At 39.4% G+C, this 27553-nt stretch overlaps 1 protein-coding gene across 33 annotated transcripts in view; it reads left to right on the top strand.

The window, feature by feature from the left end:
- The window catches only part of mbl (splicing regulator muscleblind), a 547255-nt gene that overhangs the window by 405859 nt on the left and 113843 nt on the right, over positions 1-27553 (top strand). For 10 of the 33 annotated variants that reach the window (XM_087349109.1, XM_087349035.1, XM_087349033.1 and 7 more), the window contains exon 3: positions 15911-15973. The exons of 20 other annotated variants lie outside the window; for them this stretch is intronic. In XM_087349109.1, the coding sequence (XP_087205235.1) occupies positions 15911-15973 (63 nt within the window). Of the gene's footprint in view, positions 1-10085; positions 10226-15910; positions 15974-27553 lie in introns of all 33 variants that reach the window. 3 more of the 33 variants (XM_087349099.1, XM_087349091.1, XM_087349125.1) reach the window with 2 other exon arrangements.

The raw sequence follows: 27553 nt of genomic DNA, 5'->3' as shown, positions 1-27553 counted from the left end.
CGTCATTTAGAGGAACGCCGCTGGTCAAAGATCGAGGTTGTCGTAGTTTTCCTCTTCTTTGGCCAAGATTTGGGATAATTACGAGTAAAATCATCTTAAATTAACACATTTTCAAGATTCAACGTCGACTGTCGGTCACCATCCTTTACGTACCCGGTAGTTCATATGATTCCACTGCGCGTCTTTCAAAATAAATTTTTGTCCAGTTATTTGATAACTTTACTGTTGAAATTTTGTTCACAATTTTCAGCATCTCAAGATACCGTTTTTGGTCACTTTATACCTGATGCAAATATCTTTATTATTTTATAATTATTAATAAACCCATTCAAAATAAAATAACGTGACGCTGTTTCGTAATATCTATACACTAGAAGTTATTGAAAGCATATCGTCGCAAAGTTATCGCTAATAAGTTGGCAGTAATTTTTAAAGCATAAAACCCTTGACCGCGGCATAGAATACCTTTCTGTAGCACAAATTCACGTGAATATATTTGAAAATGTAAGGTCTGAGCTCCCCTGCTCATTCGTAGGTAATTTGATGTCAGCATCTTTATGAAACGAAGGAACAGGGAAACTTATTATTTTCTATTAAGTTTTATCAGGTTTTTTCCTACCACTGCGACTACTCAGTCCCTACGAATGTCTAACTTTACCAGATTATTAAGTATAAAATTATTTGATTACAGTGTATTCCTATTTCTTATAAATGACCTTCGTTTCGCACAAGAATTCCTTTGTATCGCAGTAGTATGTTTTCATTATCGTAAGTTACTCGAACGCCAAATTTATAACCTCACGGAATGTAACACATGCAAAAACATTTGTTTTACTCGTAACAGTGTGTATCTAGCAATATGCTTGTTGAAGTTTCCTACAGTAGATTCACAGAACCTGTGTTCTGCGATCAGGCGATCAATAACGCTAGAAATACAACTGACCATTGTTCATGACAATTCAGCTTGCAGTTTTGTATGTAAGGGCTGCAAAGTTGCTTGTTTTTACACCAGATGCCTGTAGTGACTGATTTTGCAGTGGACGAAGCCAAGTATCAGAAAATATAGTTATATCAAATTATCTGCCAGGTTTCTTACACTTGTACCGTAACACCAACCACATCTCGCTGAAAAACACACGTGTGCAATTCTCATTGTAGGCAAATTCTCGAAACAATTTGTGATTTCTACATTCCGTAGAAACTTTCCCGAAATTTCCTCGCTGTCATGTTTGTGACTATTAAGATGTAGTAAAGTGCTTCGTGCAGAATCTGTTGATGTATTTCCTAGTATATCTTTGTACACATTTCATAGATACGAATAGTTTGTTTGGTGTCATCACGAAACAGAAAAGCGAAGTTAGATTTTCTACACGTAACATTCTGTTGATTTGCATTCCAGAAAATAAATACCTTTACGCGTTGCATATGTTTCGAGGATCTATTACCACAGCCTTGCATTAAATGGCGTTACTATACCTAGCTTCATCTTTCACTTGACTGACGTGTTGAAGTACGAAGGTGCAGTGGACTTTATGACGTGATGTTTATATGACGGCTCATGAAAATCCTTCGTTGGGTTTGGTATTTTGAGGACAGAAACGTACAGAGATGATTGGCCTAATGAGTAGTATAATATTCAAGAAACAAATAGTTAAGGGTTGTTAGGAACGCCTGAAGTATGTAGTGTAGATGGGAATTGTTTGCACTTTTACACGAATTAAGTTATACCTGATAACCACTTTCTTCTTCTGTTTTATTTGAACAGTTCGGAATTTTTGTCTGCTTTGTAAGTAAAGGACATTGTCTCAGCTGCATAACTTAATACAAACTCGAATCGGAGGCTGGTTCTGAATTATGAAATTCGTACTGGAAGGAAAGTTTATGACCAATTTAGGTTGGTGTCTAAGAATTTGCGAAGAATGACGGAGAAAAATCACGAAAGAATTCGTAACTGAGGATAGAAAAAAAATTGAGAAGTTGGAGGCTGATGTCCATATGAGACAGGTAAGCAGGATTACAAGTTGGAGTAAAACACACACACAACACTGTCATTTGATATCTTGTCTATCTCTCCCCCCCCCCCCCCCCGTCAGCCCTTAAGAAAAGAAAGTACGCTGAAAGTACCACGTGGTCTAGAACACTGACCATCCTTCACAAAGTTTAGATATGCACCATTCTTTATGTAGTCTGTCTTATTAAATTCAATGCATTTCCGTGGGTCAGCCAGCCACAGTATTACGTGATACTGGCATGGCTCTACCAGTAACATACAATTATGTCCTCTCCGCCCCATCTCCTCTGGTTATATTTATGCTATCCTACTTCTTGGACCGATAGGTTTGTTGAAGGTTGAAGGCCAGACCGTATCATTTTATTCCTTTATCCGTACAGCTTACGTATAACGTTCATCTGATGTACATTCAAGCAGCCAACTCAGACGATTGTGTGAAGGCGAATTATATCGTAGAATGCTTTTACGTTCTGTTCATTCTCTTCTGTGTGCATTTAGTTCGCATCCTTTTTGTCTGTCTACTTTGTTCATGCTGTTATCTAATAGGACTTATAGTACTCCAGCTGAAATGCTTTATGTATGTCATTCAATATCTGTTATATGATATATGAACTGTTTTTTTTAGGAATGTGCTGTTATTCGTATTTTATATATCTTAAATATGTAAACATTGTAGGCCATTTGTATGTGCGCGCGCATCGACATGCATTGAACACATACGATAAGCCATACACTAATATTCCCGTTTGATTTTTATTTGTTTAACGATGCTACCCATGGCTGAGATTAAAAAGTGTCCAACAATGATTAGCGAATGATAAATTGGATAAATGTATGGGAGTAAGTTGTCTTGGCCTAACTTAAGATACTTTCCCGGCGTTTACCTGGACGGGCAAGAAGACCACGAAACGCTATGAGATTTGAACCCTGCTGCCGTGGATATGAAGTAGGAGTGCTAACCACTCGACCACGGAACGGTTTTCGACTGGCTTATACAGACTGATTTACAAGTCTTTGTGCACTTGTTTACTCTGGCTGGCGCTTATTTCTGTTCATACAGTTGTACAGGGACTCTTGAATCAGCTTGTATAAATGTAATTCAATTCTAAAGGGTTCTGACGATGGTGGATCACACTTAAAATTATTTACTATCTGGACTTTTTCCATCGTCTTTAAAATAAAAACCACGACGTTTCGGAAACTGGCTCTGTTTTCGTCTTCATACAAGAGTTAAGGTCCAGTGATAGGGACTAGTTCTTTCTGACGGACCCCCACTAAGTAGGTACCACCTGAAGACGGAAACGGAGCCAGTTACCGAAACGCCGTGGTTTTTATTTTAAACAAAGACGATGGAAAACCTCCAGATGGTGAATAATTTTAATTGTGTAATTGGGTTTTGGGAACTTTGAGGTTGGCATAGGTGTACGGCGTTAGGTTAGGTTAGTTTAGTGAATAAATCCCTCTCCTGTATTGGGCATCGATGTTTATTACCGTGTTTGCAAGAGCCCGCTACCTGCCCCTATCCTTAGCCTAAGAAATCCATTGCACAGCTTCCAACCACGTTTTCCTCAAATTCATTTTAATATTATCCTCCCATCTTCCAAATTTCCACTTCCTTCAGGCTTTCCAACCAGAATTGACTAAATGATTAAACTTTACCTAGTACTTTCACTGTTTATAAACAATGAGGCTCGAGAGAATAAAGCACTAAGAGCTGTATTGGGATGAAGTAAGGACTACGTAAATATTCTGTACATCTTTTTTCCCTCCAGTATTATCATCAGGGTGGTTACTGTGGGCTGGGCGTGTAGATCGTAAGTCAGAAGGTGGGATACTGTCAGTCTTGCAATGGGACAACTTTGATGGTGGAGGTGTGAAGACAGAGTTAAATGTAAATCGGATTTAACTGTGGAATGATACTTATATGAGAAAATGGAATGATTCCGAGATAATCTACACCACTGTAACTGTTCACCGCAAATCCCACATGGACTGACGTGGGCGCGAACCCGGGCCTCAGCGTTGACTAACAGCCCGAGCTACGGCACGACCTAGATCCAATTAATTCGCATTTTGCAGACTACTAAGGACGTGGGAGATTTTATCCTGTGCATGGGCAGATTTTGCGGTTCGAACAATTCCGTATTCCAATCTAATTGTAAGCTGCTGTACAATTCTGTAATTCTGCAAGTTTGTAGGGCCTGTCGGTTTCTCTGTACTCCGGCCACGTAAAGCGCTGTCGCCGGAACGTAGTGATAATGACCACGTTCCTTGTTTGGCTGCTCTCATGTCGCCCGATGATTTGAGCCTTCCAGATGTCTGCTAGCACACAGGTGCTTACTGCAGGATGCATGAGCGTTGTAACCAGTGATTAAATTTAACAACGGGACAGCATTAATTTACACTGTTCCTTTGCATCATTTTGACTTGGTCTCCTTATTAACCGTGTTCCTCAAACTGGTGGGACAGCATTAAATACGCCCCTTGTGTCTGTCCGTTCGCATGAAACATCTCCAGAACGGATTAAATTTTTATATTGAATTTTACGAAAAATTGTTTCGCTGTTTTTGTTTTCATTTAGATTGAACGGTTTAAGCGACCTCTACATTCGATTTTATTGGTGTAATCTTATTGGCATTCTACAGTTCTTTAGTTGTTTCAGCAGAAGACTGCAACAATTTAAAATAGGAAAACCTAATATCTTAATTGAATTTGGTCTGCGTTGAACATTTATGTTTTATGTTAATTAGTGGTATATTTCGATACGATATTTTACATTTTATTTTAATGTGTGTAGTAAGAGGCCTTAGTGTTGATTATTTATTCGTTCTTTATGTAGTTAAGACTTCTTTACGTAATTTGAATAGGTTAACATGTATCAGCTAACAATGAATTGTTCATGTGAATTCAGTGTTTGTTTGTTTGTTATGAGGTAATATCTCACCGGAGTCACCATTATGAATAGGGTTCGGATGTTCATGACATGTCATATTTTTATTGGGACTTCTATTTTCATTCAAAACTGAAATTAAACACTTACTGGGTTATCCTAATCACAATTATGCTGTTCTTATTTTGCATATAAATGCATATTTAGGTCATTTTTATTTTTTGGGTCATATTTGTAGTTAAATTCATACTTTGATTATATTTTGAGGATAAAATGCATATTTTGTTTATATTTCGAGGATAAAATTCATATTTTGGGTATAAAATTTTTACTTGTGAATCCTTCAGTTAGTTAAGATGCCGAAAGTGAAGTGTTCTGAAAGTGCGAAGTTAAGAGGTTTCGTCAAAGATTTCGGCGAGGAATATTTTAGATCTGATGGAACAATTCTGTTATGTAAACTTTGTGAAGCTAAAGTTACAGCTGGTAAGGGATTTAATGTGCAACAACATTGCGATACGCAAAACATAAAAATAATTTGAGCCGACAAACCAGTCATCAAAGCGAGCAACGACTTCTGTTAGATAACACTGCAACACCTTCACCATCAAACCACACAACGGAATTTTCAAAGGACCTGTGTGAAATGATGGCGTCTGCCAACTGAACAAAGTGAACAATGAGCAGTTAAAATTTTTCTTGGAGAAATACACGACTCAGTTAATTCCAGACGAATCAACACTAACAAAAACCTGTGTACCTGCCTGTTATGAAGACGTTCTGAAAAGAATTACATGTACTGTGGGCGACAATAAGATTTGGGTTTCGATTGATGAAACAACGGATATCTGCGGCAGATTTGTAGCGAATTTCGTTATTGGCACGGTCTTTACTGACCGCCCTGGTGACTTATTAGTTCTTGATACAGTAAACCAATCCTCTATCACTGTAATTTTCGATAACGCCATGACATGTTTGTGATGTCTCAAGTTACAAGACCATATTGTGCGACAATCTAAGAAGATTTTTATTTGAGACCTTGAAAATGCACATCGTATATTGTAATGCTGCCAAGAAAGGAGAATGAAGAACGGTACTTATTATTTTGAATTTTGTTTATTTATTTATTTGTAATTAACGAAAGGCTCCTTCAAATTTATCTTATTGTTATAGGAGCAAGTATTCTCAACATCTGATGCTGATCCAAAACGAGGCATTTACAACTTCAAGCGACTGAGGTTTTTGATTAAAATTGCTAGGAAATCGAGTAAAGTAATAGTTGTACATGCATATATAAATAAATAACATGATTGAAATACAAAACGCTTTTTTAAATTTTAGAGAATATTTTTCCATAATAAAATTAGGTCATATTTTGCCTTTTTTGGGGCATATTTCTCGGATTTTTAGGTCATAAACATCCGAACCCTAATTATGAGTATTCAGTTTTATGAAGAGATACACTTCTGTCGATTATCTCAAAGTGAACGGTTTTATGCATGTTTGGTTCTGGACGCCGTTTATAATTCCTTCTGCAGAATGCGCCTGTAGAATATACTCTTGTATACTGTATAGTTTTCCCCCCATAATACCCGTCTGTCCGAGTGTCCTCCCGCTTATGAGCTAGCTGACGGAACGCCATGAATTTCGTGCTTTCAGAACACCAACATGGCGGAAGCATGATCTTCTGATGTTTTAACTGTGACAGCACTGTAATGCTGCACAACAGTAAATTATTTTCGTTCAGTAAATTATTGCATTCTGTTAAATGAGCGTGTTCATCATGCCGAAAAATTTTGGGCAGTTGGCAGACTTTACATCGGGCATCCCAACGTTTCGTTCGCTTCGTGTAGATGGTGCATGAAAAGGGATATTAAGGGCAAACAGCTTATCTTTGTACGCATGGTTTCAACTACCCGTGCCGTTGCAGCTTCTGATCTTAATGGACTATTCTCATGAAATTCGGAATGAATGCCCTTTACAATGAAACCAACCAGTCGCCGATGTACGTCATTTCTGTCATTGTCAACATGGAGGCCATGCGAATGTTTGAAGTTGCAGATACGATAGTTTAATTCAGTTTTATAAGCCTGAAAAATTGGTGGAATGAGTAGGCTACATAAGACAGCAGAAGAGTTGTTTGTATTTTAAAGATGATGTTGTTAAATTGTGTATCGAAGTCCTTGACAATGTCACGGGACTGTGAAAGTGTGAGTGACATCATTGTTTAAATACCAGTGTAGCCTTGTCACTTGGAATAGAATGCAAACAAGAGCTTGTAGATTTTTGTTGTTACAACTGTAGAAATAGTTCGCTGTGAATTTTCCGCGCACAAAAAGGCATATTTAAATAAAATTAGAATTTTTAGTAGCCTGTATGTTGCTAATGGGGTACTACGGCTACATGGCGACGTAAAGTAATTCGAGGGGTTCACATTTTAAATTGAATTGTTCGATCATGCTTTTATCAGTATTGAATTAAAAAGAATGAATTAAGATCAATACGCATTGTCAGCTAACCTGTTGAAAGTTCCAGCTGTTTTTGGTTTATTACCCTACTGTTTAATGAGAAAAGTGTGGGACGTCCTTAGTAAGTGTTATCAACAAGATGAAATGTTGGGCACTGTTTGTAATTGTTAATGGCGATTTTCACGAAGGTCACCATGGGCTTTGTTTTGGGGTATTGATCTATTTATTACCGGCTTATCAAAGTGGGGGAGGGGTTGATAGAAAGATTGTAGGAACATTTTAATAACTTGTTGAAATCATGAGAATAACGTTCGTTTTCGGATGTTACGCCTTATAGTCTGGTAGAAATTTACCGATGTTTTAGAGGTGGTTAACTGCCTCCATCATGATCGCCCATAAAGTTTATACGAACTTAAGTATACGCGGTTTAAAAGCCTGCCTATGGAGAAAGTGTGCTTACATACGAAAGTAATGTATGTAAAATGTATGTTTTAATTCAATATTTGTGTGTCTGTGTTTTTCAGGCAAAGTCTCATATGAAAATAAATCAGACATTCACGTTGAGCAGTTTGTGAAACGAAACGCATCGCAACTTCGCCTCAGTAACTGAAATGACATATGTTAAGGTGTACGAGGCAGTAGCTCAGTTTAAACGGCATTAACAGTTCGTAAAGACTTGTTTTTGATTACTTCAGAATTTACATATATTATTTTGCACTACAGTCGGTACTCTCGTAATACATAAACACTTAAAAGTCTCTACTTACATGTGATGAACTCTTATTAAATGTTACGAAGAGTGGAACCAAATACTTCGTGTATCTTCAACAGAACACTAATGCCAATGCGCAATTCCTACAGGCATTACCTGAAAATGCATGAGATGATTGAGAGATGGTGCACTGGATTTATAATATGAAGAAGAAAATTAACTAAATCAACAAAGGACTTTGTTTCCTGTCGGACATTCTTATCTGCGAGTAGTCTACGAGAAGTTACTAACATTGAAGATCATATTTATGAATTTCTTAGATGCTGGAGAACTGATACACCGCAAACTTAGATATCAGGAATTTATCCATAAAAATATAAAGGAGGCCGTGCGAGATACTTCCGGTTTAATTTTGTCCAGATTCTTCTGTTGTTAAATATTCTTCGCTTTGCATCTGGGATTACATCTTAGTAACCCGTGGCATCTCCTTCAAAAATTGTTCACGTACTTTATTCGAAACATTTGTATTTAATGCAGTGCTTGTGTGATGAAGGCTTTGCTGCTGGGATATAACCTACAGCAGCTGGCGAAATCACTTGGCTTTAGAATTCAGTGTGCGTGGATTAGTTACAGGACCAGCCGCAGGCTTATTAGCATTCCAGATCGATATTATTTGTTTGCGAAATTCCAGATTCCCACGGCGTCGTGTGTCTTGTGCGATGTTTCGTCATGAAGTTTGTCGACGTTACACATGTGAATACTGTCTCCATCATCAGGGCGATCAGATGCACCCCTGTAACGACGGTAAACTTCTACCAAAATACACACCGTAACTGTAAGGAATACAGACATGATCTGCTCCAAGTTTGTGACAAATCTGGCTGTTGATACAAAATCCTTATTGGGCAGTAATTGTATGAGATGAGTGAAGTTCTATCTTCGCGTCTAATTGCTGGGATTTTTTTCTAAACTTGTGAGGAGTAAAACTGAGTTTAGTTTAATTTACCTATTACAGAGCTGATAGAGACGGGCAGTTTGATTACTGTGAAACATATTCTAAGAATATGGAACTTGATCGATTTTAAAAGTCTGAATTACGTACGTGGTATGACGATTTGTCTCCAACTTTTTTTGAGCTGTTATTAAAAAAGTAGTCAAGTAGGTATACTTAATTGACAAGTAGTTAGACGTTACACTCTGTATGCTATGAATGAAATCATTTGATTTTTTATAAATTGCACAGTTTTTTAACTTTAACTGTTAATAGAAATATTTATTGAGCTGTATGTTCACAGAATAGACTTGCAATATCTTATAAATGCTATGTAGCTTTATAAATTGGCAGCAAATGGCGCGAGTGCACCAAAAATGGTTCCAAATTCCGAGTCCATTCACAGGTAGGGTTCATGGACCGCCCCCCCCCCCACCCAAAAAAAAGTGTTAACCACGTTACTTGCAGTTGGGAGACGCTTCGCTCCATTTAGAGCCCCGAGATCTTATTTTAGTTAGGAGCCCCATGTTAAAATTTACTTCATCACTTGGCCAACTCACTGGGCCATTCAAATGCAATAAAATCCTTAAAGTAAATAAAAGGAACACACGTGCGTCAGAGCGTGATGTGGGGAGGTTCATAACATGGTTTTGCTGCCAACTTGGCTATTGGTCCCGTTGACGCCCGGTAGCGTCTTGGCTCAGCAGTGACTGGCAGTGGGTGGGTATACGGCGTGGTTTGAAGTGGCGGTATGTGGCACGTAATTACAATTACAAGCCAAGTGGAAGCCACAGCCGACTAGAAGAAGGAGCGAGCAAGGTTGGCCAGAAATACACTGATGTTCCTCTGATGCTTTGCTGTCAAATATATATCACTGTTATGTCCAAAGTATGCTAAATGAAGTGCCGAGGTTTCTGTCTCTCGCTCTTTAATGGCATTACAATTCTTGATCGCATTGGCAACAAACATCCATCTTTGAAGATTTATATAGATCCTGTTTTCCGTACATATTTCAGGCTATACAACAGCGCGCAATCCCAAGTAAAAACGGTTTATTGAGATTGCGGACGATGGAATTTTAGCGGCATCGAAAAGGCTGAGGGTGGGTCATCGCACGGTTAGACAACTAACAGCTCCACTCTTCGGTTGCAAACTGGTAAGTTCACGTCTGGGTGGGTGTTCACTGTGGTGGTGTGGAGACTTGCATACCTTTGCTGTCCGCGGCCTCTGCAGACGCTTGAACCAAACCCTAACTGCGTGAGTTTTTGTATGATTGCACTTTTGCTTGGGTGTGAATTGTGGCTCCACCAACACTGCAGTTGCATTCCGCTATCATCTTAATTAAACAAACTGCGATAGGCTTGTTAATGCTTTCACTATTGTAACTTATTGTGTGTCGTCAGTATTGTGGTACCGCTCGGACAGCACCTGCTTCTTGAGACCGACATGCCGTTCCCGAAAGACTGAGAAAGCAGATTACATTTTAGATTCTTACGTCCGTTGGCATGAGTATGTCTTCTTGGTTGTTGGGCCGTGTAGGGCGATGCTGCCTTGTGATGGTGACAGCAAGTACCTGTGAAACTTCGGTAAATTGTAATTAGACTACATGGTGTAACATCACTGATGACAGCCATCTTCCTGCCTGTCTCCGTGTTAACCTGAAATCTTACTTGATTTTTTAGTTGGGTACGCCATATCACATCGTTTCATCACGGGCTGTGTATTTGCGTCAATTTCATGGATAAAATCAAAATAGTTTCATGTAACAGTAATTTAAATCACGAAATTTTTTAGCGCTTTGGCAGGGCATGCAGTTCAGCAAGACTTTTGTAAGTAGTGCGTATTACTTATCGGAATACATGGCTTATATTTTATCTCGTGTGTCTGGAAAGGATAAACGCTTTATGTTCAAACGTTTGAGGTATTATTGTATAAAGAGAGTACAAAAAAATAACTTAATTAAGCAGAGGATAAGTTGTTTCCTTTGTTTTCTTGTGCGTAGTTCGTATCATACATGAGAGAATGTTAGTGACAGCTGTAAATCGTTAACAAAGCGTAGTAGGCCTATCCGTTTTGTATGCCAAGAGCAAGAATACGATCATTTCAAAGACACTCCTGAATTAACTTCAAGCGAACTACGTAATAGCAGCTTTAACTGCAGGCTTCGATTTCTTCTCTCACTTTACCACACCCCACCACCCACTTAATATTATTCAGAAAATTCCCGTCTTCATATACAGCTTGCCGGAAGTGGGTATATCAAATTGCGTTCATAGGGACTGTATGATCTTTCCGGGAAAGTTGGCTTTAAGGCAGTAGTGATTTAAAATATAGGCTATGCATAATTTACATGTTTATAGCTATGAAATATGTCCCCATATTTATATTGTTTTTGTGTATACAATAAATTTGGATATGCTTTGTCGGTTTTCTTCATCGTGTTGCTTATAGTAAATAATTTTTATTTTCCTAAATTAATTTTAAGAAAAAACCCAGATGTTCACACATACTCCTGATTTGCCTTTTGGCGGGTTTTTAAAACTCATTTTTTGTGTGTGATTATGCAGGACTATATGGAATTGTGAGTTTCTCTCTCTGAGATCCCACATCTTAAATTTTTTCCACGCTACCTCATTTCCTATTTGTAGTTATGTATCCTGTCGCACTTGCCTGTTATTGTTAAATTTGGTATTATAAGTTATTGTTACTAAATCGAAACAAAATTATATTTTCGAAGTAAATTGGGCATAGTGATTTGCCTTTTATCATACCTGTAACGTTTTGACGTAGTCCTAAATTTGGATTCATTTTAATGTAATTTGGATATAGGAAGTTGTAATTTTTATATGTGTACTGTGAGATGAAGCTGTTGAAATATTGTAAGCGACTTCGTGACACGGTGCTTGGATGTAAGGAAAACTTGCATAAACCTTTGGAGCGCAGTTATTTTTGTACACCTAATAGTCGTTCGGTTAGTGAAGTCCCTTCCTCTTATGAAATTCGAAGGTTCATTACTGTGTTCACAAGAGCTCGCTACCATTTCTTCTCCGGAGTCAGATAAATCCAATCCACATCCTGCAATCTTATTCCCTTAAAATTCATCTGCCTTTCATGTTGTAGCAGTTGGCCCATCCGATCGGTCTAACCTAACCCAACCTAACCCAATTACTCATAAATGGAGGTGACTATTTCGGGACCATCACATGGATGGTGAAAATCATAATCGCCTACTTTTCAGGCTTAAGCGTGTTATAATTTTTTAATTCCTGTATTTTCCCACAAGTGCACACAATCGTGAATTTTATTCAGACAGTTTTTTGTTTGTTTTATTGAATAGAAATATAAAAGAGCGGTAAAAAAGTAACTATTTTACATGCATTTTAAACTTGAAAATATATTAACTTGGGGACATTTGGGCCCCACTTGGTGGAAATTCGCTAAATTAACCGGGCGCGTAAGACGTTGAAGAGGACTGGGAGTTTGACATCCCTGGTTTAGAGGTGACGAACGCGAAAATGTTTCACGGACGTTTATAGCGGAAGGGGAATTAACAGGGCGTAATTTATTTAAAGTGGCATACAAGGGCCCGCTTCACCAATGTTGAATTCCGTAGGAATTTTAAAATAATTCTTTTGAATCCTGAGTCCCTTTCTGTCTCTGTGCGATATCATCTTCCCCATTCAGTTATTCGCGTGTAACACCATAAGTAGGATTAGTGAGATTGGAGATACAGGTTGACAACTTCGATATTATATGCCTCGTTACTGCTCATTTTTGTGTGCTTCTACTATGCATTTTTTGAGTCTTGTTAATTAGTGTTATAGTTCTAAAATTAGAACCACCGTGGCGAATTGGCATTAGGTTCCAGGTTGAATTAAATTGACGTAAATCATCATGTGAGGTCGTTCTCATTTACATCATGATGCAGGCCTGTTTGCACTTTTAAATTCAGAATTGGTCGATAAACAGCTTACCAAGTGCATATACTTAAATAACCTAACACTTCTGCCACAAACAAGTCGGATTTTAAACAAACTATTAAGTTGTGTTTTTATGCTAGGCACATAATTGGTATATAATTGGTGATCTGGGTAGCTCATGTAGTAATGTGACTGACTACGGGCAGTCTCCCTTCCAGTGGGTACCGGGGGTTTTTCCCCGGGTGCTTAAGCGTGGCCGGGTCGTGACGCTACCACTCACCCCCATCTAGTGCCGAGGTTGAGAATGAGTAGGAGGTATAGAATCTCTCCCCCTGAGCTACATGACACGTAGCGCGATAGCTTCGCTTTTGTTTATATTTTGGACGTAATTAATGTTAGTCACTGTGAAAGCTGTAGATCTTACATCCGTGTCTTGCGTTTGGTAGGTGGGGCCTCATATCCCGCTTACCTTAGCCCCCTTGCCTATGTTTGACTACGCTCCTTTAATGGAAGTGCCAGGCCTACATTGCGTCACTCACAAAAGCACTGGTTTTCCACCCTGGCCCGACCTGACTCAATTACAGCCCCGTCGGTAATGTCTTGGTCTCCATATAGTCAGTATATCTACCTATGGGTTTCTATCCCATATTAAATTTCGTAACAAATTTATGTTTCAGATTTGACCCAGAGTTTTCGCTATACCGTATCAGTGTATCGTATTGCGTGTTTCATATCAGGCGGTGCACATGTACTCTCTCTCTCTCTCTCTCTCTCTCTCTCTCTCTCTCTTCCCCCCCCCCCACACACACACACACACTTGTCCCGTTCCGTGAAATGACGCCCATCCACATTGTTATTTACATGAGATTAAAAGTTCTGGGTGGGACATGAACCGCCCTCGTATAAGTTACATTTGGTAAAACATAGCTAAAACCATTATTGTTTTAATTGACGCTTCATAAAGTCGTTTAAGTTGGAGTTCGCTTTGATTTGTACATGAGAAGATACGACTGTACAATGCGACAGAGATTAACCCAGCCTAATGTTTATAATTGTACCATTATTTCAGACGAAATTTTAGCGGTGTCTGAAAAACCCTTTTATTTAAGTGGGATTTTGTAATGGTGTTTATGCGAGTGATAAATGCAAATCTTTTCTTTAAATCTTTCTTATGATTCAAGTCATTACGTATGAATTTTACACTTTCAGACGAAGTTACATAAAAACCTGTTTTAACGACAGACAGACTGACATGAGGTCATCAACTTGGTAACATCTCAAGCACGTAGTCGAATGCAGTTCTGAGATGAATGGTAGTGGCGTTTAACCTACGACCTTGCTAACATTCCTTCGTGTGGTACTGCGGTCTGTGGACTTCCAAATGTCTTCAAGTACTCTTGTCATCTATAGCATTTAGAAACGCTGTCTCACTCTCTTGACATAGGTTGAATTGTCTCCGTGCCATTCACAGTTCTGTCATCTCGCATAGGTCGTCCAACAGTAGCAGCCATATGAAGACTTGTTTCACATCTTCAATGAGAAAGCGAGCTCTTTGAAGATAGTGGCGTAGTTTACGAACTAATAACTATGTTCTTTTGAAGATGACTGTCTTTGTGGGTTTTGAGGTTTTCACAGCGGTGAGTCTGAAGTTTGCTGTCTTCTGGATTCCTGCGCCGTGTAGTCTGGTAGATGTTTACCGACGTTTTAGAGGTCCGTGCGTTGAATCACCCTGATGATGGTGGCAGCAAGGTTCTCTGAAACGTCGGTAAACATCTACCAGACTACCCGGCGTATCAACCCAGAATACAGCAATGTTGATAACTGTCTTCTTCGGGAGATGCGCTGTGTAGTCGCGTAGAAATTGACTGACGTTTCAGAGGTACTTCAGGGAAGTCATTTTTATATTCGGCTGCCATGAGAACCATAAATCTCACTGCGTTCTTATGAATTGCTGTTGTTTATTGTTTTAGGAAGTTGAGCGTGAAGGTAGGCTTCCGTCATTGAAAACTACATTTTTGTGCAGTCTGTATTTACTGGTTCTTTTCCAGGTGTAACGTAGTCGGAACGTGAAATTGATCACTTACCTGCGTCTAGTACCGATGTTAGAAATGTGTGAAACTGTACCTCCACTCCTCCATACATCTTCATGGCGTAGCGCTTAATCAAGCATAGAACAACACTTTTTTTTACATATGCTCGTATTTGAAAACATCGTGGCAAAAATTGAGCCAGTGAAATTTGATTATTTATCCTTTGTAGTGTGGAAACAGTTTGTATTGGTATGTTATTTCGTAATTAAGTTTACCACACTTCTTAACACAACCATATATTGTCAACTCCCCCACCCCTCACTAAGCATATTTAAGGAGAAAGATTAGCCCAGTTTTAAGTTTAACGTGTTCATGTCAAAACTCCCTTATCTTCTAAATATACGCAATTTGGCAAGAAAGGATAATTACATTTTTAACATGGCAACGTGTCTTCGTATTGTGTTAACCGAAGCACTTGTTATTTGGTAATAAAAGTGTAGTATACTGTACTTTTACCTCCTAAGTATGCGAAATTTATATCTGCAGGTTATTGTAAATTCTAAATGGGGAAGTTAGTAGGCCTACATTGTAAATAAATTCTTCTAGAAAATTTTAAATACAAAATATCCTACCCGTCCTAGACTATTAAAATCGTAAACAGAGGCGCTTCGTTGGTTTACAAGTACCATAGTTTTTGTATGTGATCGTTGGCATGTGACCAACATTGATTGAAGATGGAATGGTGGGGCGTATTGCATTGTTAAGTGACGTGAGATATAAGTGAAATCTGTGTTTCGGCTTTGTTTGCATTTCAAATGATCCATGCATGTACATAGCCTGCTATTAAGTCTGCTTTGATTGGGCTAAAGTATATGTCTCTGTTGTTTACAGGTTAGTATCTGTTCGTCCGTCACACTCATTCGAGACCCAATGCATCTCATGTTACTGCAGTGGGTGAGTAAGTTGTTTTAGTGACACTGAAAAATGTCACTCGTTTATTTGGAGACAAATATTACTGTTTTGGACTGTAACTGTTTTCTTGATGGAGAAAAGCAATAAATATTTTGATCCCATAGTGAAACGTTGAATAACTGGGAAGATAATACTGTTTTATTGGAGTGTCAGGTTTAGTAAGAAATTACATATTATTATCGACCGCCTTTACGCAGTTTTAAAGACTCCATACTCATGTTTTAATATTTAATTTATAATGACATGTTTCGGATCTACGGTCCATCTTCAGATCTTAATTTTCCTCCACAAACCGCTGCACCAATTCAATTGAAAAAAAGGGCAAATATTTGTTTAGTGATTGTTAACAGTGCAGTGGTCTCTGGAGTGTAATGAATACTGTAGATGGTCCCGTTGGTCCGAAACGTGTGATAATTAAAATATTAAGACGAGTAGATAGTTTGTGAAGTTGTATGAAGACGGATAATAATAATATATAAATATGATCATGTTGTATTTAAGGTCCTTACCGCGGTGGGAACTAAAATGGCTGTCTTCTGGCTACAACACAGAAGACAGCCGTTTTCAGATATCATCATTTTCTGTAGGTCTATGATTGTTTTGTAGATACGTGCATGTTGGACATTTTTATAGCCTGTTCGAATTGTGTATCTTGTATCTTCTTACTTTGAGCATTTATATTTTTAAATGTACATGTCGTTGACGGAGTAAAGTTTGTAGGTTTGCTAAGATCCCAGAAAAGTTTTCGATGCGAGGAATTGACATTGTAACTTTGTTTTTGCTCGTTGTATTGTTGTTATAAAGCGCAATTTAGCATCATCTCTCACTTAATGTAATACTGAATTGTCGATTATTATATACGTGAAATTATTAAACTTTTACACATTGTATTGTGGCATTCTTTACATCGCCTGACGTACATGACTTTTGTCGACCTTTTTATCGCTTCTAGACCGTGACGAAGAGAAAGAGAGAAGTTCATCGTGCCTCATTCCTCCTGGGAGTAATCCACAAATCACGTAACGTAATGCAAGAAAATGTAATGGCTACGTTCTGTAATGATACTTTACATGATCGATGTAATATTAGGATTAGGTAGACGCCATATTCTCAGCATTGGTCAATTCTGTGAATTTTTCTGATAAGCCAGTGGTAACTTGTAGGAAGTCACTCGCCTTTCAGCTGTGCCTCTTGAATGTTGGCTTTCCTTGGAGTCTCTACCGCCCACTCGATGTACTGTGCGCACCGTATGTTTTAAATTGTAGAGCGTATACAGGCATACCTCTTTTTATTGCGCTTCGCAGATATTGCTTTTTTTAAGGTTTGTGGCAACCCTGAGTCGAGCAAGTCTTTCGGCGCTATTTTTCCAACAGCATGTGCTCACTTCGTGTCTCTGTGTCACATTTTGGTAATTCTCGTAATGTTTTTTAGGCATAATGCTATTGCACACTAATAGACTACAGTATAGTGTAAACAAAACTTTTAAATGCCCTGGGAAACAAAAAAAAATCGTGTGACTCGCTTTATTGCCGTGGTCTGGAACCGAACCCGCAATATCTCCGAGGTATTCCTGTATAACATTCTAGACTTCTTACTTCGCTCGTCTATTACACGGACGGCAGTGGACACCTTAAACATGTCTTTCTAACCTGATTTTGCCTACCCCTTATATTCGATTAATCAGGTCTCGAACGCGAATTTCAGATCGATGGAATTAACTTGTGCGACATTGCCTTGCGTCTGGCTCGTCTCCCCTCGGTCCCTGGGTTGTTGCTGGAGACATAAGAACACGGGACAACGAGGGTTTTACGACGGATACAACGGAAGGACGAGAGACTGAAAAGGGCGGAGGATTCGGTAAAGCTGTTACTTGATTTCCTCAGGGTCCTTTATTTAAATATGGGGCAAAGCCGACGTTGCGTTGCTACGAATCTAGTCGCATTGGCGATGTATACGATTGAATTTACCTACGCACGAGGCAGAATGTTTTTACTAATTCACTATCGAGGGCAGGACATGTTTTGTAGTTTTACATCTCGTTATTTTGCTGTGAGGCTACTGAAGATTATGTTATGATGATTATGAATTGTCTGTTGGCTGTAGAATCCCAACTTTTAGCTCTCTGAAACCCTGCTGGTTGTCACCCAACGTACAAAACGTCGGAAGATTTTGAGAATCAGCTAAAATATTGATCAATACAGTTAGCTAACACGATTAGATAATTTTCTTTCCATGTGATGGCCATGCACTAAAATACAATTGTAGTTATTAGGGTACAAATGACTTCTGAATTATAAATTACACACCAGTGCAGAATCTCAAACAACTGCAAGACATTCGTCCCTACGTCTGCCTCATGCCGCCAATATTAATTAAATTAACATGTTACTAAGGAAATTTGAAACATTCCTACGAATTACTAAGGCATGATGCTTTCACTATCATCTTATACAGAAGAAAAATTACCACATTACAGGCTCGCGTGAGGAAGAAGATAACATTTGTCTCCGCACGGATGGAGCCGTTGGACGTTAAGTTCGTAAGGCATCATACTCTATTATTAATGTTGCGTCATCCTTCCAGCCTGGATGCACGAACATCCATAATTCTTGACGTTGGACGCACTGTGGTATGCCTCGCCGTGTTGAGTTAAACAGCTGAAAGTGGTGTACATTCCAGAAATATTTCCCAATATCCATTTAAGGCTTTTAATACGATGTTGGAGTTTAATCCAGAGCCGTGCATTTATTGTAGAGGTTGAGCTATAAAATGGCTTTCATCGAGGCCAGTTCCGGGGTTTGTAAACGATGGAATAGCGATAAATTTCAAGCTGCTAAAGCACGAAAGGATGCGGTTTTGGGTGGTTTACCGGACTAGGTAGGAAGACTAATCGATGGTTGTCTGCTGGTATATGCGGAATTAAATAGGAATATTAGTGTACATATTAATACCTCAGCTTTTTGAGCTTTGTCAGTTTTTGTTCCAAAGCGGCAGCTTGCATAACGATGAGCATATTGAGGGCCAGACAGACTTTAGGGGATCCTTAATGTAGCAGCCGTCATCAAATTGCTTGCTAAAAGATCACTGCAAAATCGTACAACGAACAGTTGAATTCAGGCGAATGAGGAGAGCTCAAACCTCGCAGCGTAGCAAAGCCAGCAACATTGTAGAGGTCGCGCGAGAACTTTCGCAAACGACTGATTTTGGTCGTATGAGATGGACCCGTCCGAAGCACGCGCTAGAGGGGTGTCAGCTTCAGTTGGTTTGTAGCTCTAGCTGTGTTTAGATCGGTGCGTCACCTCAGCTGAGGCTGTGCGACCCCCACTACTACTGAACTCCCCTCTCTCGGCTTACACATCGCGCATTTAGGTGCCACCACTACTCGCGCGACCTATACTGGTGACTTCGAGCCGCGCTTAAAGGGCAGGTTTGATGTCCTTTCGCAGCCTTGAAGCATGCAATTTGATGACGGTTAGTACAGTATTGGGATGAATTATGATTATTACTTTGGCCGCGGGAGAAACCATGACATGAAACTGTGTTATACACGATTATTATAAACGTCGGTATTATTTACGTCATTTCAAAGTCGTGCCGTCATGAAACCCGAAGGTGTATGACCGTCATTACGAAAGTTGGTCGGTCATTGGAATGTCCTGGGCAGTTCAGTCCAATTTACGTCCTGACTGTTTAAATTCATTCTGTTTAACATCACACACCGACATGTCCATTTTTATGTCGATTCTAACATGGTTTGACTGAAAGTTACTTATAATTCTTCTAATTGATATGGTTTAATATGCATTTATTTATTCCTCAAAACATGGTCTAGTCTATACGCCATGCACCATGGTCTGATATCATGTTCATTAATGTGGATTACTTTACGTTGCTTTATTATTTTATGAAATGTTTTGTGCCTGGAATTGAAGAACTGCTAAGTGTACTGGAATTTCGTTTAGTGATAGTGTCGGGGCACGGTCATTGTATATGACCAACTCCATGGAGCAGTCGTCCTTGGGAAAATGGTAATCGTTCAGCGAGTTAAGTTTCTCGCCTTTTATACGAACCCGATGGTTCACTGCTGTAGTCGCAAGAACTCACCAGTGGACCCTGTCCTGAGCCAATTTATTCCAGTTCACACCTTCCCACCCTTTTTACTTTCTGTTCGTTTTTTGATATTCTTTACTAACTGGCGTGATCATACAACACCATATGTTCCCGTTCATGTCTGCCTGTCTGTCTGTCGCGGTTTTTTTTCTTAGAAACTAGACCATTCGCATGATACAGGACCATTTTTGGAACAGTGGAAACTGATGTCATTGTTGGGACACTGTTTGCAAAAGCGACATCCAAGGTCATTGTTGACTTGCAAGTGACATTGGACCTTTGTAGCATTTCTGTTTGTAGTTGCGTTCGAGTAAGAGTGATTCAGATTTACAATTTCTTTGAGCCGCGATTGTTAGTCGAACAACCGATGACGTCAAGACGTCAACACCCGTAATGTGTTTATACTCCAGACAGTTTTCTTTTCCAATCTCGTAATATTATCTTCACATCTGTTCCTAGGTCATCCGAATTTTGAAAGCATTTTTCTTGCCTCCCACCCATCGCATCCATGATTTGGTCATTATAATGACGTTATTTGAAAAATACGTGTTATCACGCCTCTCATTATTCAGTTGTCTCCATTTTCTTGTATTTTTTTATCTCATTAACTATGTTGTTGTCTAATATAGGGAACGTAGGCGAGGGTGATTGCGAACCCCACTTAAAATATTGTCGCCCAAAGCGTATTGCACTTCTAGAAAGGAGAAGGATTGTGTATTATAAAAGTCAGAGACCAGAGAAACTGTCTTTGTGGGGTTTAAAATTCACTATTTTATGTAAATGTAGGTTGCTCGTCGTTTAATTATGCGTTTAAAAGTGTAAACATGTCAATAAGTAACGACGAGACATCACATTATGATCTTTGCGTATTTCTTTCATCCTGGAACTTAGTGCCAGGCGGCTCCAGCACTTTTATTTTTAAGGCTACATCCGTGGTAAAAACTCCTATGAAACTACACACATCTGTTTGTAGTTGAGTAACATTTTACGCTGAAATTCCCTTTCGTCGCTTACCGAGAAGCTTAGTGAGACGGTGTGATTGTATTTCTGGAAACACTTCAACGCGACGTGATCTAGATACGAGTACGCAGAATGCATTTTTTTACGATATGCGATTGGATATAAGCGGAATAAACGTTTCGTTGAATTTCTTGCTTCATTTTATCGGTGAAGAGAGATATTTATAGTTTTATAATGCAGCAGGACATGCGGAATGCTGGGATTTGAGCAGACATGCGTTTTACATTGCAGTTTAACAAAATACATAAATGTAGCTCTTGGCGCACGAAATGTAGCTTCTGTTATCCTATTTTACTCAATGCTCATTAAGATTGTGGTCTTATCAAAACAGTTCTTAATTTTATTACTTGCTTACTTGTGAAAAAGTCTGTAAGAACAGTGGCAGGAGTAGGCTTGCTCGTTGGTACACATAGGTATATATATGTTTTTGATATGCGTTCTTTTGTCGTAATGCATCACAGTGTTATTTCAGTTAAAATTCGCCGTTGCTTAGCTAGCAGAAATTACACTGCGTGGGTCCACAAATTGTTTTGTTCTCAAGTCCATTAAGCAACTTAAATATTTAGATTGTGATCATCTAGGTTGTTGCACCCTGTAATTTTCAAGTTGTATTTCAACAGTCAGGGGGGAACATGTTTTATCCATGTTCAGGGTTGAAATATTGTAACATAGTAACAAATAGTTTTTCTTGCGGTTCATGAACCTGGGGTTCGCAGTGGCAGCTTGGTCGCTGGGACCGTGGGTTCGAATCCCACTCAAGCCATGGATGTTTGTCCGCCTTTTTCTGTGTTGTGTTGTCCTGTGTACAGGTAGAGGCCTTGCGATGGGCCGATTCCTCGTCCAAGGAGTCCTACCGAATGACCATAGATCAAAGCCAACGTAAAGTTGGGACCCGCAGTGCTCAGGCACTTGAAGAACGGGTCGTTCCCAGTATCCAGTATCTTGAATTATAAATCACACAATATTACAAAGAAAGGTCTTAGGTCTGAATAAGTGTAATTCTATCAGTTAACAAGCTTTTGAATGATAAGCCGTTTTGGGGAGTATTTATTAATCACATTTGACCATTGGACCATTATTAAATTCTTGCTGTGGGCACTTATAACTTATAGGGGCTTTAGGCCTGGTAGAGAAATTCTAGCTTTTTAAGTCCTCTGTTTGGATGGACTTATTGAGGGGAGGGGGGAATAAGCCCGAAGCAAGGCCTCTACTAACGCAGGATAATACAGCACAGAAATTAGTGGTCATTAGATGTCTCTTTTGGACGCTTTTGCAAGCATGAAATGTTATTGTCTCACAGAGAAACAGTCTCATTGAATTCGGTCGTCTTTGTCCATGTGACATGTTGGAATATAGGCCTGTCCTATCGATTTGTGAACACGCGGCGTTAGGGTAAGGGCTAAAGTGCATGACGAACTGATAATGGGAATCGAAGTAAATAAATTCTTCGTCAGTCAGTCGTATGCATTAGCGAAACAAGTTTTATGTTATTGATTTGTGTTGGACCAGGGGTTCTCATCCCGCGAGCCGCATGCAGCTAGCCAAAATATTCTGCGCGGCCCTTATATATTTTTGTAACAAGCCTGCGGTCTCATCCTGCGTGACGAAAAATTAATTACTTCTCGAGTTAAATACATAATTTTAAGTGAGCAGCTAATAAAACGTGAAAAATCAACATCAGTTAAAATTATTGAGTAATACGTACAGTCAAAGAGTCTGAGCCATTTGTCCCTGCGAGTCGTGGGGTGAGGAAGAATAAGGAAAAGGACAGAGCCAATCAGGTTACTGCTTATCTGGTGTACACAACTACTATCCACCCTGAAAATATTTCTCCGACGACTAACGACTTTGTGCTCTGTGACATGGACAGAATGTTACCTCAGTGAATTATGTACAGGCATACCTCATTTTATTGCGCTTCGCAGATATAGCGGGTTTTTTTATTATTACAAATTGAAGGTTTGTGGGAACCCTGCGTCGAGCAAGTCCATCGGCGCCATTTTTCCAATAGCATGTGCCCACTTCGTGTCTCTGTGACTGGTGTAAAATGGATTTTTGGAGACTGAAAGGTGCAACTGGAAATATTACACGGGTTGTTACTTTTATACAAAAACAGAAGAATTTTGGAGTCACGTATTTGGATGCGAATAAACTAGGAGTTGGTAGGCAGTTGATTTACAAGTGCTGATCAACGAATTGGAGCTAGAGGGGTAGTTACAAATAAAAATATTGACATAATGCAGGAAACTGTGTTATATTTAAGCAGATATAAACAGAAATGGGGAAGTTAGTAAAAATTTTGAGGAGGGATAAACCACAAATTAGGGGATAGCAAATGTGAGACATAAGAGGTGTAGTCTTGAATGGAAATTTAGAATGTACAAAGAAATATTAAGATAATTAAATGCGGAAGTGGACAAAAGAGCAGTGATTTTTGTCCGAAGCTTGTAACTGTAACCAAAAGATTTAATAAATATCAATGTCAGTGGCAATAAATTACCATGAAATTTCAATAAATGTCACTGAAGTCTGTGATTCGATAATTAAGGGTTTCTGCGGCCCGCGGTCAAAAATGTTTTTAAATCCCTGTCTTGGACACACAAGTGCGCGGTTCCGAAAGCTTTGTCGTTTGGCAAACGTCACCCCGAGTGGCCCACGTTGTATATAATCACGCTTCATTTGCGTATGTAGGTTGGTGGGTGGGTGGGATATTGGGTGTGTTGTAGGAGTAGCATTAGTAACCGGCTGGACCAGTGCCTAATACCCCCTACATAGCGGAGAGTGGCCACATCCATGCCAAATATCGAGTCGCCTAAATGCATAAACAATTTTGGTAACGCCATACTTACTTTGGCTCACAAGTTAAGCTCATCATCGTCATCATCATAAGTTTGGCTCATCATTTCAGTTTATCATCATGGGCTAAGCCGCGTTAGTCGTAATTAACTGTTCATAAACCCTCAAGTTACGCCATGAATAGTATTCTTGCTACTCGGGAACTCGTAATGTTTCTATCTGCGACAGCCAAGACAGCTTGTGGTCCTACGAGAATAATTTCGAATCGATGAACAAATTTAATGAACGTTTGCTTAGTGAATTAGTAGTTGCTTTATTTGATATCAGCGTCGATATTTGTAGTTCAATGAAAAACGAGTAGTTAAAAGCTGCCCTACATCGCAATTAATTCGGTTAATTCTTATGGTTACAGTAGCCCTACATAAAGAACTGTTTCTAAGTAATAATATACACATATAATCTACATAATTATGTGCGGTGTCAATTTCATGATGGCTTTGCAGTACTGGCCTTAATAGGTGTATGCTCCAATGTGGACACAACTACTGTCCACAGATCACGAGAAAAGCCCTGCGTGGGGAAATCGTTTCTGGTGCGGGGGGGGGGGGGGGGTAATGTTACATATCACCTGGACTAGAGGGCTGCTATTGGTGGGAAGTGAGATACGTCAGAGTTTTACGCTACTACACACAGACTGAAAACATCAAGCCGTTAAGAGTAGCGTGTAGTGAGTGCACCTCTAAAGTGTTCTGCGGGTCTTGCGATAATATTCTAGATTAAATCGCTGTGCCGCTGTGAGGTAATCTTAAAGCTGTACCCATTAGAACACATGAAAGCCTGTCGTCTGTTGTTCGTTCAGTGGTTGTGGAACGAATGCTTTTAGGATCGGTCGTCACTCGCCGCGAAATCTTGCGCATGCGCGTATATCGAATTCCTAGCAGGGATTTTCTCGTGGTCTGTGGACTGTACATGATGTAATATTAGGTCCGTATTTTATTTTTCGTATACTCCTTTGACAGTGTATTGAAAACGTATAATCGTCACCTCATGCTGTTTAGTTTACTTCTTCTTTTAATTAAACAGACCTGTACTTGTTGGAAAATGAGCATATTCATGGCAGTAGGCAACATCTTTGCCTATTTTAGTCCGGTAATCCTAACATTAGACTGCAAATAATGACAGGAATCTGTAATGACCAGTTGCCCGCAGTTGTATAATTTTTGGTATAATAGATCTATACGAGTGTGGTTTGTTATGTCTTTTTGGTTACTACAAAATGGTATCTGTGAAATGCAGAGGTTCTTAGCGTTGATTTAGGTGATAGGTTGGTTGTGTATGATGAGACGGAGAAGACTGGAAAGAAGCAGATGTAGGAATTCGAAGGCACTGGCTGGTAAGAAATATAGTTCAGAGTAGTTTGTGCCCCGACAGAGATTCTATCCTAGAGTTGCCCACTTAAGCCTGAGTCAGTCGAGTTGCCAATTTCCGGAGTACTTTGTTATCTGAGTTGCCCTTTGTGCTGACGTGCTTGGGTTGTGGCCTTCGGTTTGCCGAAGTACAGAATTTATTCGACCTTCTTTTTAAACTGTTTGCGCTAAATACCATTCTAAAATTACCGTCCTTTGCTAATAACTGTCGAACCCTTGTAGAAGTGTGCATTATATTTAGACTGACTTGTAAGAGTGTAGGCCTGTCATTAGTAGCTGCCCTTCCGCCATGCTTAAAAAAGTATTCCTTCTAAATAGACTTTCATTAGTCCCATATATCTTGATTCTTTATCATAATAAACCATTTTATTGTGAGTATTGTGTGAATTGCTTTTTTCTTTTCGAGTGACAAGTTTGTCTGAGCTTCTGATATCCATTATTCCTTGTAAAGAGAATTGTATAAGACCCAACGTTATTTAAAAAAAACTGACGAGAAATGAAAGTCAAGCGATGATTTTTATGACGCTAGAACGCGTGAGTGCCTTGGGCACGTATGCTTGAAGGTCGAGTCAGTTATGTGTATTCGACGCAACATATCTATGAGCTTAAGCTGCGTCACATAATAAGGGGAAGGAAGTAGTGGTGAAAGGGGGGGACAAGAAGCCTAACGTTTTGACGTACTTTGGCCAGCCGGCTACAAACGTGTGTACTTGTAACGGTCAACGTCAAAGGTCGGGAATATCTTCCGAAAGTGTACTCAGAAATTTTGCGTGTATTTCATAGCATATGGCGACATGGCAAATGGATTGTTTCTTGATATAATGTGTCATTTACATTCAGCGACATTTGCTCGAATTGTTGTAAAAGGGTGTACCTTAATTCTGGTTGGCTTGCGCCTTAAGGAAGAAGAAACCGTTCGTTCTAAATACACAAATGATTGCCCCTTGATTTGTTTTTGCGAACACTTGTGTCTTGCAAGCGGCTTTGCGTTTCTTTTTCCGGTCTCAGGTTTACAGTGCTTGATGGTAATACTTTCTAAACGAACGAGTGTAATCTGTATAATATATTTACCACGAAGGTTCGCTTAATGTGCAGGTACATTAGCTATGTGGTGGTATGTGAGAAATGTAATGTGGTGACATCAGCCGCCTACCTTATGCGGGTAGGAGGCGGCTTCTATACCACAGTACCTGCTACTAATGTCACTGGAAAGCCATCACCAGATTGTCACAGTGGCAGTGTTTGCTCCACACTAATGTTGAAGGTGGTGTGCTCTGAATATATTTGTGTTCTTACCTCCCTTTACACTATGCAAAAGAAGGGGCGGTTTAATGATGTTTTTTTCTTCAAAAATACTTTTTTAAGGATATATAGACTACTGGAATTAATAATTGATTTCCAAATAGACCTATACCTGTCCAGGAATTAATGGTTTAAGAATTCATTCTGAATCTAAACAGGTTTGGCGTAGAGAACACATTCCTAGTCATCTAGCGAAGTCTGTGAACGCGGTAAGCAACCCATAAATATGCAATTGGAGATGCGTCAAACTCCTATTTAATGCTTTTAATTTCGAACAATCGATAACAGCGATGTGACATGCTCAGATTTGTGAGGTCTCACGATTAACCTCTCTGATTATCTCACTGTCCATGATCCTTTGCGATAATGATAACGGGGGCTTCGTGATCATTGTTTTTCCCAGGGCGCACCACTGACTTAAGCAGCACTGGCGTTTCAGGTAAACATTTTGTCTGTTTGCTCGTGGGGTTGGTCTCGCACTATTTCTTGTTTTACGGTATGCTGGTTTCGCTGTTTTGCAAGCCTGACTCCGTGCTTTCGATTATCCTAACGACACTTCACGGCACGTTAGCGTATCGGCAGCGATAAACAAAATATCCTCCGGTCTATTGAGATTGACTTGTTCACAGTCTTCCGCCAAATACACGACGCGACAGATCGACAATCTGTATATTATGTACTTTCGTATATGAGTAGTTCCGTGTTGGTTCATCGTGGACATTCAAACATTTCTTAGGAAAGGGAAATAAATAGACACAGACCTTTAGGAATACCAAATTTTTTTTTATGATTTTCAGTCAAGTGAGGACTAGCGGTAACATTGTCGTTAGTGTGAATATACCCTCAACAGGCCGGTACTCGTCATTAGAATGAGTTACGATCATGTGTAAGGTTGCCTTTCGTGGGC

This window comes from Zootermopsis nevadensis, unplaced genomic scaffold, assembly GCF_977971745.1.
Source record: "Zootermopsis nevadensis isolate Lab colony 2312 unplaced genomic scaffold, Znev_1.0 Znev_ptg000002l, whole genome shotgun sequence".
In the NCBI taxonomy this organism is placed as follows: Eukaryota; Metazoa; Arthropoda; class Insecta; order Blattodea; family Termopsidae; genus Zootermopsis; species Zootermopsis nevadensis.
This window is presented reverse-complemented; position numbering and strand designations above follow the sequence as displayed.